General features: G+C 35.4%; 1 protein-coding gene across 1 annotated transcript in view; it reads right to left on the bottom strand.

Annotated features, from left to right (window-relative positions):
- LOC137400699 (myosin heavy chain, skeletal muscle-like) overlaps positions 1-10955 on the bottom strand; it is a 30018-nt gene extending 19063 nt beyond the window's left edge. Inside the window, exons 1-6 of the mRNA XM_068087030.1 lie at positions 10881-10955; positions 5219-5405; positions 4015-4136; positions 2065-2226; positions 1730-1891; positions 40-477 (exon numbers count right to left, since the gene is read on the bottom strand). Coding sequence (XP_067943131.1) covers positions 40-477; positions 1730-1891; positions 2065-2226; positions 4015-4136; positions 5219-5405; positions 10881-10886 — 1077 coding nt within the window. The 5' untranslated portion in view covers positions 10887-10955. The remainder of the gene's footprint in view (positions 1-39; positions 478-1729; positions 1892-2064; positions 2227-4014; positions 4137-5218; positions 5406-10880) is intronic.
- Between the last annotated feature and the right edge of the window lie 1586 nt (positions 10956-12541).

Genomic DNA, 12541 nt, shown 5'->3' on the forward strand with positions numbered 1-12541 from the left:
GAGTACAAAGTATGGAAGCAATATTGAGTGTCTATTCACCTTCTTTGTGTGGTCATAGAGCTCAACCGCAGGACCAGTTTGCGTGTCTGCTCGGACTACCACCTCGAGCCCAGACACTTTGTCATCTAGCGTTTGCGCCTGCTCTAAGCACTTGTTCAATGTGGAGGTAACTCCAGCTCTCTCGGCCTGAATCCGTGTCAAGCTATCATTGTCTAAATCTGTCATTGACAGCTTGGAGTTTAGCCTTGTGATATCAGCTTTTACTTTGTGATAGTCATCGAACATGTTCGCCAAGCCATCTAGAGCCTCAGTTCTTTGCTCAAGAGATCGTTGTGTGCTCGCTAGTTCGCCAAGGGTTGATTTTATCGCCTTGCTGTACTCCCTCGACTCGGCTACTGGTAGGCCAGACCAGGATTTGATGAAAGAAGAGAGCTTTTGAGTCGTTGCTTGAGTGTGGGCACACTCACTGGACACATTCTAAAATATTATTATCTATCAATAACTGACATGTAGAAACCAACCCTAGTTATGTTTAGCCTTTGTACAGAGATTTTCGGAGTTTTAACAGTTTTTTTGTCATGCCAATATTCACATTTTGACATTAGTTGGTGAACCAATTTTTCAACTTTTTGCTGTAGTATTGTATCATTGTTTTTAAAAACAAATCTACAGTTTCTATTAAGATTTTTTACTGCTTCATTTGTCAGTATTTAGTTTTATTAATTTATTTACTTAATATATCTTATTTCAGTTTTAGTTGTTATATTTTTATTAATTTTATCAAACAGATCTTTTTTATTTTAGTAGGTAATTTTAAGGATAATCAATAGTGATGCTTTCTTATGAGGATAACTCCAGTCTCTAGCTTGAGACCTGTCAGTGATTCATTCCTCTAACTGTTGAAAACACCATATTTAGCAACAGGAGTAGATACACATAGTGGAGTAGATACACATAGTGGCACGTGCAAAATTGTTAATATAAAAGAGCCTTTCTAAATGTGGTGTGAGTTGCTACAGGGTCTCTCAATGGAACTTGCAGTCTATTCCCTGACACTCATCAAACGCATTGCTAATTTTATAAAATTATAACGCTATGACGTCATTAATATTGATATACTCACAATTATCTTTTATTATGCACAAAATATTAAATTAAAAATTGTTTTCCATTGTGTTTCAGCAACACCAAAAAATGAACAAACAATGCTTTGTATCTCACCGTTCTATTATAACTGTAATAGCTTAGCCAAATCATTATGCTAAACATTGTCTAGTTAAATGTGTGGAAAGGAAGCTGCAAATTTTTCTATTGTAGTTATCTGAATTACAAAAAGGAAACAGTCGCAGGTATCTTTTCGAGTAAACAAAATGAAGAATTTTATAACAAAACAATTTAGAGCTCATATTCACAGACTGTCTGCAGATCAGTATTGAAATGGTTGCTGCCAGTTTAGCCAAAGGTGGCATGTAGCATATGCTCTCCTCTATGTACATCAATTAAGTATTACTGCAGCCTACCAGCAGTAGTAGCCTTAGCTTTTGCTAATTGTATTATCTCTGCACCCTATTGAGAAGAAAACATTTTAAAACAAGTTAGCATAAAAAATAGCACAATACTATAAGCTTAGAATTGTGAAACCATTTGAAAAATAAAAGGCGGTCAGTGGAATTGCAACAAATGTAATTTTGAGAAAATACACGAATGACAGACTGATTACTTCTCATACCTGCAATTGTGTAACGGCTGGCTTGATACTCGCACCAAATACAACAGTTGTTGGCTCTTTAGCTTTCTCTTGCACAGATTCCAGTTTAGAGCTAACCTCTGTTTCAAGGTCATGAAACTGTTGAAGTTTGACTTTATTTTCCCCAACAAGACTCTTTGATTCCTGCAAATATATAAGGTTTTCTTTTGAAAAACAAAGGAGTAACATAAATCAATAGTGCAGTGTCGAGCTTAGGCATGTCTAGCACCTGCAGAAAAGGTCACAAAGTGCCAAAGTTGGTTGAATTTTCTAATTTGTGTTTTTCAGGGTGCCAATATGGAAGCATTGTTAGATACCTGTAAGGAAGTGCTGAGCCTATCAACTTGTTCCTTTGCCCTTAAAGTAAGAGTGTGCAGGCTTTCCTCTCCTTCACTATCAGCGTATGGAGTTGCCCTCTCTACAGCTTCCACAAGAGAGTTGTACAGAGTTTTAGCACCGATCAGCTTTGAATCCAACTCCTACATCCGTACAAAAGTTATAGTGATCTGATCAATCTATGGTTTTATAGCATCACATCAGTAAAAAATCTTTAAAGATCAGCGATTTGCGACATGAATTGTTCCACAATTGCTTTCAACCCTGTATAACCCCTTGTAGCATATATGCTACATGTACGTTGACTGGTCATAATTCCTATAATTTAGAAAAAATCATAGTTTTGAAAGTCATGCCCAATGCCCGATGTTGCATATATGCTACAAAAAATGGCAGATTTGCTATTATGTGACTAGTTTGGTCATGTGACTTTCATTTCCTGTAATGGCTGCCCCAAAAATGTTCAACTAGTATCTTGGTTATTTCCCTGTTCCTATCTCTACATAAAAGAAGGTAAGTTTGCTTATACATTTACTTTTTTTATGAAAATAATATATTTCTGATTCATTTTGATTTGTTGGAAAGTGGGTAATATCCAAGCATGATGACTTTTAAGGCATCAATTGAGGTGTGTAGCATATATGCTACACTGGTCACTGTTGATACTTGATACCTTTCATGGGTATTGTGTTTTTTGGAATAATTATTTTGGTTCATGTAATTGTTAGTTATTGTCATTACTAATTGACCTAATATAAATGCTGCTAACTATGATCTTGAGCAGTAATACTGGTGGCCTTATTGCTATTTGCAAACTACAATGTAGGCCTACCTTACTATGACCCTACCAACTATACCAGGCCTACCAACCAACAGAATACTATAATTATAATAATATACCTATCATTTTCTACTACTGTGTCTGTGGTGGTGTGGTTTATCGTAGTATTTCTCATAGGCTGCTCATGCTACTTGTAGCTTGAGCTGATATAATAATTGTGGAGCCTATTGTTGCATTCAATTTTTTTATTCATGCTATACACAACAACTATGGCTATGTTCCACAAATTTCACAACAGCAGTTTGTGTGAAATGCGATGTTCGGCTTTGCTTCAAGGAGGGTAATAACTGTTTAACAAAGTATCCCACATAGTGATGACTTTATCTAGATTTTGCACGCAAAATGTAGCTCATTATCTTCCAATGATGGTCTTGGATACTACTTAGCAAAATTTCTGTGTGATAATGGCATAAATCTCATTGTATAAATAATAAACTATCTTTAAAATTGTTGTGAATGTTCGTTGGAAAAAATTGTTTTGTGTGCTACATGTCTGATGTCATCTGCTGCCCAATGTTGCGTATATGCAACATTGGGAAACTACCTTAAACAATCATATTTTTTGAAAAGATCCAATGGAATTGTGTTCTAGTTGTTCTTTTTGCACAGGAAACTGTTGGAAGTATTTTTCCTATCATCTGTTCTATGGTTGGGTTCTACAGAGATAACTGATAATAATAAGAATATTATTGTTTTATTGATATTTGAAGGGTAAAAAGAAAGCATTCTTCATCATGGCAACTTTATTACATAAGTAAGTATGATTTAACAGTCTGCACCTCAACAAACTGGTTGGCAAGCACAGCAGAAAATTGGAAAAACGAAGCGAAAATATAGAGTTATTCATGTTTATAAAAGCCACATGGTATTACTTTTACATTGAATGCTACCTGAGCAGCTGCTCTGATGATGTGAGACAAAAAGAATTATTCTGCAGCATTTTAAAGGAGGCATCCTTGGCAGCAGCTCCGATTATATGAGACCTTGAGAGAATGTTTCTATTGCAACCAAAAAGCAAATAGTTGTGGTTGTCGACCCAGTTGCAAAAACGTCCTAGTTGAGTTTGAAGTTCTTTCAAAGAAAGCCCTACCTGTATTCTTGCTGTGTTTTGAGAGAGCTGACTGTCAGATAGAGTTGGTCTGATTTCCGATTCCTCAAACTGACTCTTAAGGTCAGCGATCGCTGCTGAAGCGTTTCTCTGACTATCAGCAACTACAACACAACCGGTCAGCCTCAAACGAGATACTATGCGCAGCGCATTTATGTTCTTTTAATACTATAATACAAGGTAAGAGTAGCAACAACTGATACAAGTCAAGGGCAGAATATACTGGCCTAACGGGTTGTAGCTGATCGTATCAGGCTGGAGAAATATTATGCTTTAATTTAAACTTGTCTAGTCTCCAGGCAGTTTTCTTCAGTTCTAGCAGAGTTAGCAGAGGATTAGTAGAATTTGTAGTGACAAATGGATTAGTTGTTTTTTATTTGTTTCGTTAATCGTGTCTACACAAGCTGATGTTTAGCACCAAGGTTGGTATTGATGAGCTTATGATGCACCGAACTTGTTGTACTCTGATGCCTGCTCGTAGTATTCACATCTTATTGGCTAATTCTGTTATCGACAAGCAAATTGTTTGAAATAATCACTGCAGCCGGTAATTTAGCTCCTATAAGAAGTAATACACTGGCATTATGTAATAGCTATCTACAAAGTTATTCTACATTGTGCAAAGGTAATCGAGGGGTGCAGAGGGTAGCTCGCAAGGCTGCTAAGTAGCATGTGTGAGATCTATTCCTGTCAAATGTATTTGTTTTCTAACTTTTAGGCGTAGCCTCAGACGGATTGACACGGCTCTTATTACCGTATAGTAATGATTCTTTTACAAATATTAATAAAATAGTTCTAAAAGTAGCTTGAACATGTCAATTATTGCAGCGCAATTATTTGAAATGCATTTCTGTTTTAAAATTATTTACAAACAGGAAGTTTACATATAAAGTATTGCGACAAAAACATAGGCATTTATTGTTGACCTGTGTAACCATCAAAGCATCACAAAGATGTTTCTAAAAGATCAATTATATATGGTCATGGCTGTATAACCAGCTCAAGTCACTTTTGCATAAGGTAGCCAAGTGGATACTAATCTTCTTCATCTGGTAGCAAATCAGATTCATGAACTTCTGGTTTATCCAATACAGCGCCTCGATAATAGTGACACTACCATTCAAATGTATTTGATTGGTTATCACGCAAGCCACCTAGAAAAATAAACTCAGTGGCTTCAACGTACCTAGAGTCCAGGAAGTTTGAGCAGAATTGCGTAGATTTTTAGATTTTTGACCAAGTTTGACGATTGTTTCCCATCGCTTTTCGAGATGCGATGGCTTCAGCTCTAGATCTGATTCATCGATAGAGTTGACAGCTTCGCATGCTTGTACAAAGAGCTCATCATAACTGTCACACTCTGACATGCAATTCTGTAATATAAAAAATATCTTAGTTACAATGATATAAACACTTTCATAGCGTCAGTAAGTCTATGTGTAGAGAAGAAGTAAAAACAAACATTGATTTACGGCTTGAAGCGGGAAAAATCTTTTTGTTGAATATTTTGACCAAAGCTAGTTAAATACTGATTGAGAACAACCGGTCATTGTTAATGGCTCTAAGACTTTCTAAACAAATCTATTTTGTTGTTTTATAAACTCATAATGACAAGAGTCATGGAGTTGTCTCATAATGACAGGAGTCATGGAGTTGTTTCATAATGACAGAAGTCTTTGAGTTGTCTCATAATGACAGGAGTCATGGAGTTGTCTCATAATGACAGGAGTCATGGAGTTGTCTCATAATGACAGGAGTCCCGGAGTTGTCTCATAATGACAGGAGTCATGGAGTTGTCTCATAATGATAGAAGTCTTTGAGTCGTCTCATAATGGCAGGAGTCATGGAGTTGTCTCATAATGACAAGAGTCATGGAGTTGTCTCATAATGCCAGAAGTCTTTGAGTTGTCTCATAATGACAGGAGTCATGGAGTTGTCTCATAATGACAGGAGTCATGGAGTTGTCTCATAATGACAGGAGTCATGGAGTTGCCTCATCAAGCGTGTTGTTGTGGATGCGGATACTTAGCTTTGATCCTAATTTGTCTATGGTTGAGAATGTTTAGACTAAAATGGCAATAAACTACTTGCTGCCTGAATACAGTTAACTAAAAACAGAAAATAACACACAAAATTTAAACAATTTCTAAATTACGTGGTATAGAAAATAGGCCAAATTGCTTCCAATAAACATGAGCTCAATGCTTTAACATTGAAAGTCGGAGTAAAGAAATACAGACTTCAGAAAGGATAGCATCAGTCAAGCTGGAAACACTAGTTTCTGTCTACTTAAGTCAGCAAAAGGCTGGAAAAGATGGCATGTGCTTCAAAAAGTGTCAAGTGGGCTTGTGTCTACGATGGTTGCTTGCTTCAAGTGGGCTTGTGTCTATGATGGTAGACAACATCGGGTAAGGTGTCTCAGGTCTCCTCCTTTGGTCAGGAAGAGATTAAGTGAAGTGAGTACACTAGTTCAAAAAGGCATTAGAAGGCAAGTTGTTGCTATAATCAGGAAGGCAATAGGGAGCAAGTGTCTGTTATGTTCAAGAAGACACGAGATAGCAAGTGTCTGAGTAGAGGGTAGAAGTGGTGACACATGTCCACATGTCTAACTTGTTTGAGAAGGAACTAGTAACACTGTCCTGAGCTTGTTTTATACCTCAAAGGCCTGGTTTAGTTCGTTGTAGTGTTCAAGGCTTGAGCATTTAAATGTAGCACCATGTAAAAAGTGTTCAGCTTTGTCCATCCACGTCTGCAGTTTCTGAGAACACAAAACACTTTCCAGTTTAATGCAATAGTGAATACTAACTAGTATATATATAGATATATATATATATATATATATATATATATACAGTCAAACATGGATAACTCGTCCACGGATAGCTCGAACACATGGTTAATTCGAACATTTCCTTTGGTCCGTTCCCACGTAATGATAAATTGCTATAGATAACTCGAACTCAACACTGTTAATTCGAACTGTTTTTTGCCCAACAGCTACCGAAACGGTTGTTTTCGCTTTAGAAAATCACTTTATTCAAAGCCATAGAGGTAAACTTCATCTTTTCGTAATTCATAAGCGTCGTTATTACCACCATCGGCAAAATATTTTTGTCAACGACTTTTCTAAAAGTTTGGTGTTATTTGATTTATACTGCGATACGATGAATAGCACGGGCTAGCCGGGTCACGCGCGCAAGAATTTTCGCCACGCACATACAAAACAGAAATCGCATGTTGTTTTGTATGTGCGTGGCGAAAATCCTTGAGTGCGTGACTCGGCTAGCCCGTGATGAATAGTTTTCCGACGTTGATTCCGTGTTGAATCAACGTCGGAATGTTGAATGTTTAACACGTCTTAAAAAATGTTGTAATTAAAAGTATACGTTGTCTGAGCTACAAAAAACTATTCATCGTTTGACCTAAACACAGAATACGTGTGTACATTCAATAAGTATCTATTAAAAAAGCGTGAGTGATATAGAATGTACCGTAAAACCTCGTAAAACTTCTAATTGAACTGCCTCGGAGTGTTGCTCTTAACGAATCCCAGGTAAAGTAAGGTAATCTGCATAAACTTCAAGAAAAAACGGCAAAATTGATCGTGGGTAAAACCCCAAAAGAAAAAAATGTCTTTTCTTTTGAGCATTTCAACAACGATCAAGTTTTGCCAATGTCAATCTGAAAAACGTCCTGGCAATAACATCACCTCAAACAACAAACCAATCTCAAGTGATAGAAAAATCTCTATACTTTTTCATGAAAACGTTTTAAACTTTACATTAGAAGCATTTAATTTGAAACAAGCCATTTGTGCTTTTGATTTATATTATAGTTTGTATATGTACATGTATCTACTAATAAATAAGTAAATATATGGACTTGTGACAGTGCTCTGATAACTTGAATGCTCTGATAATTCGAACACTTTTGCTCGGTCCCTTGAAGTTCGAGTTATCCATGTTTGACTGTATATATATATATATATATATATATATATATACTATATACTCTCATTGGTAATGAGATTTGTGTCTCTTGCCAAAGTTCTGAGCTGCACTGATGAGGCTTCAATAGCCGAAACAGTACTGTCTGTAGCATGAGTATATGCTCCCTTACTTCGGTTTGGTTGAGCACTCTGTGAGAGGTGCGGCACTATTAGCCTTTGTGCAAAGCTCATCACTTTTGTGATTTGAGCACTCTGGTGCCAGCACATTGACTTTCTTAAAGTCTGTGAGGCAAACTAGTTGTTTTATGGCAGGAAGTCAACTCTCATTGGTAATGAGATTTGTGTCTCTTGCCAAAGCTCTGAGCTGCACTGATGAGGCTTCAATAGCCGAAACAGTACTGTCTGTAGCATGAGTATATATATATATATATACAGTCAAACATGGATAACTCGAACTTCAAGGGACCGAGCAAAAGTGTTCGAATTATCAGAGCATTCAAGTTATCAGAGCACTGTCACAAGTCCATATATTTACTTATTTATTAGTAGATACATGTACATATACAAACTATAATATAAATCAAAAGCACAAATGGCTTGTTTCAAATTAAATGCTTCTAATGTAAAGTTTAAAACGTTTTCATGAAAAAGTATAGAGATTTTTCTATCACTTGAGATTGGTTTGTTGTTTGAGGTGATGTTATTGCCAGGACGTTTTTCAGATTGACATTGGCAAAACTTGATCGTTGTTGAAATGCTCAAAAGAAAAGACATTTTTTTCTTTTGGGGTTTTACCCACGATCAATTTTGCCGTTTTTTCTTGAAGTTTATGCAGATTACCTTACTTTACCTGGGATTCGTTAAGAGCAACACTCCGAGGCAGTTCAATTAGAAGTTTTACGAGGTTTTACGGTACATTCTATATCACTCGCGCTTTTTTAATAGATACTTATTGAATGTACACACGTATTCTGTGTTTAGGTCAAACGATGAATAGTTTTTTGTAGCTCAGACAACGTATACTTTTAATTACAACATTTTTTAAGACGTGTTAAACATTCAACATTCCGACGTTGATTCAACACGGAATCAACGTCGGAAAACTATTCATCACGGGCTAGCCGAGTCACGCACTCAAGGATTTTCGCCACGCACATACAAAACAACATGCGATTTCTGTTTTGTATGTGCGTGGCGAAAATTCTTGCGCGCGTGACCCGGCTAGCCCGTGCTATTCATCGTATCGCAGTATAAATCAAATAACACCAAACTTTTAGAAAAGTCGTTGACAAAAATATTTTGCCGATGGTGGTAATAACGACGCTTATGAATTACGAAAAGATGAAGTTTACCTCTATGGCTTTGAATAAAGTGATTTTCTAAAGCGAAAACAACCGTTTCGGTAGCTGTTGGGCAAAAAACAGTTCGAATTAACAGTGTTGAGTTCGAGTTATCTATAGCAATTTATCATTACGTGGGAACGGACCAAAGGAAATGTTCGAATTAACCATGTGTTCGAGCTATCCGTGGACGAGTTATCCATGTTTGACTGTATATATATATATATATATCATGAATACTAACTAGTATATATATAGTGAATACTAACTAGTATATATATATATAGTGAATAATAACTAGTATACGGTATATATACAGTATATATAGTGAATACTAACTAGTATATATATATATAGTGAATACTAACTAGTATATATATAGTGAATACTAACTAGTATATATATATAGTGAATACTAACTAGTATATATATAGTGAATACTAACTAGTATATATGTAGTGAATACTAACTAGTATATATATATAGTGAATACTAACTAGTATACGGTATATATACAGTATATATAGTGAATACTAACTAGTATATATATATATATAGTGAATACTAACTAGTATATATATAGTGAATACTAACTAGTATATATATATAGTGAATACTAACTAGTATATATATAGTGAATACTAACTAGTATATATATAGTGAATACTAACTAGTATATATATATATATAGTGAATACTAACTAGTATATATATATCTAGTGAATACTAACTAGTATATATATATATATATATATATATATATATATATATATATATATATATATATATATATATATATATATATATATAGTGAATACTAACCTAAAACGTGTAAATAAGCCATAAATTTAGAACTTCTATGTATTAGTTTGTCACATCGAGTTTTGATCTTTAGTAAACAAGGAGAGAATCTGTTGGTAAAATTTCAGTTTAGTAACAGTTTGTGCTATTTCAAATTAAAAAACTTAATACATATATAAAGTTTAATATAGTATAATACAAAATATAAAGAAGCTGTTAATCAACTACAAATTTGTTTCAAGTAATGTAGATCTAGATCTGTTTTCATCAGGTGAGAACATCACAAAGTTTAATATATATATATCATACATTTTTTATTACTGTAAGACACGTGTAATTTTAATTTAATATAGCAACTATTTTAATAAATTTTAAAAAAAAGTTTTATTGTACGATAAAAAAGATCTATGGATGTTTACTACAAACACTTAATACAAGGGTTTCCTAGACTCTGTCAATTTCCAAACAAAGTTATGAAGTGTGGATTGGCTGAACTTTGAACCCCAAACTGAAATCGATAATCTTCAACAACTTCAACTACTCATTCATCTTTCTCTTCATCATTCATATCTTTTGAACAAACATAAACATTCAGCTCAAATTCTTTGTTTGCTCTTTTACCTTGATTTGACACCAGCAGTGATTCTCTCACCAACTTATAAACCTGGACTACGCCGAAAGGCAATTTTTCTTTCTTTGTATAAAATTATAAATACAGAAGCAGATTATAGAGAAATAAATATATTTGTGGCACTAACTTGCATGTCAGCTGTATATCTTTGCGCTGTCTGCAGCGTACTGTCACCTTGTTCCCTGACATCACCCAAATCGGTTAGGGTTTGAATGCACCTGTCTAGCAGTGTCGAAGCTTGTTTGAGAAGGGGTAGCGCAGGCTTGTACTTGTTGTCTCTAGAGAGCACCTGCAGGGAGTGTAGCGTTTCTTGTATGGACGACTGGTGCTGCACCATCTCAGCCTGCAGAGCCTGCAACCAATGTTTTAAATTTGTGGCGCATTCAGATTCCCTGCATGCACACTAAAGGAAAAATGTGACAAAATATCAAAAAAGAGTTGATCCATAAACTTGGAGTTATCTTCCATTGCCACTTTCACATGGCCACTGACACTAACTACATTATTAATGGCCTACGCGCGAATCAAATAAGACCTTTTAATATACACTGAACACATCTGTTCAACTCACTCAATAATTCGGTATTTCTGTTTTTTCATTTTCTGCCATGTAACGAAAAACACAATTTTGTTGATGATTAGTAACGGCGATAAAAAGTATTCCATAAGACAAGTTTTTGGTTATCATAGACTAAAAATATAAAATATTTATGAAGATCTTAAGCATCCTCTTATCTACTGTCAATCAACTCAGTTATTGTGCATCACAATGTACCCAATCAAGGCAAAACTGCGCCATTTTTATTTAAATTTTGAAGAGTACCTGATCGAAAGCTGATAGTTTCACGTGTACTCAATCGCATACTTTCTATGCGTAGGTAATCTGAAAGTACCCTTATTATTTGTATGCAAGCCATAACATTTCTTTATCAGACTAGTTTAAGAGTCATGCAGGTTACCAAGCTAGTAAATAGACAGTTTCATATTAGCTTGGCTTTGTCCTCTTAAGTGAACTTTTCAAATTTTAAAAGGACACATTTTCAGATCAGCCTAAAAGAGAATACAAACCAAGCTCCTGCCAACAGTTATAGAACTAACTAATTTAATAGCTAGTTACTGTATTACAGAATTAAATGCTAGCTATGAAATTTTCCAAGCAATGAGCTCTAGTAACTTCACCAACGCTGCGCAGTTGATGCTCTATAATTTTGTTCATACATACGTCTGCTTGCTGCAGCTTCTGTCTAGTATTGCGGTTAGTGGAAAGAGTCTGTAACCCTTGATTGACCTTGCTGACTTGCACCTCGTGTGCGTGCAGCCTCTCATGGGCCCTCTTCAGTTGAGTTAAACTTCTGCTTTCTGATCGCAAGCTGTCTAAGTGTGCCTTGGCAGCGGTGTGAGCTTTAGCGAGTGTCGCTGGCGATTCCCTTGAAAGTGTTTCGTTGGCTTTAATGAGCATCTGCTCAGCAGTTGATAGAAGGCTACCCGGGGTCTCACCAATTCTCTGTTCAAAAAACCTTAGAAGTGAGATTCTGTCTTTTTCATTTATTTATATATTCACCAAGTGATATATCTATGAATGCATCTATGAATGCATGTTTGATTAACTTGCAAATACTAATAGTGCAACTCTTGTTGATTATATGGCTATTGATGAATTTTATTAGTCTATTCATTGATGACTTAAAATCCATTCATAGATTTGCTTGTAGGTCTGCTGCCTCTTCACTTACCTTTAAGCTCATAGGTCTACATTTAAATCTATTAATATATCTACTAATATTACAT

The sequence above is a fragment of the Watersipora subatra genome, chromosome 7, assembly GCF_963576615.1.
Source record: "Watersipora subatra chromosome 7, tzWatSuba1.1, whole genome shotgun sequence".
Taxonomy (NCBI): domain Eukaryota; kingdom Metazoa; phylum Bryozoa; class Gymnolaemata; order Cheilostomatida; family Watersiporidae; genus Watersipora; species Watersipora subatra.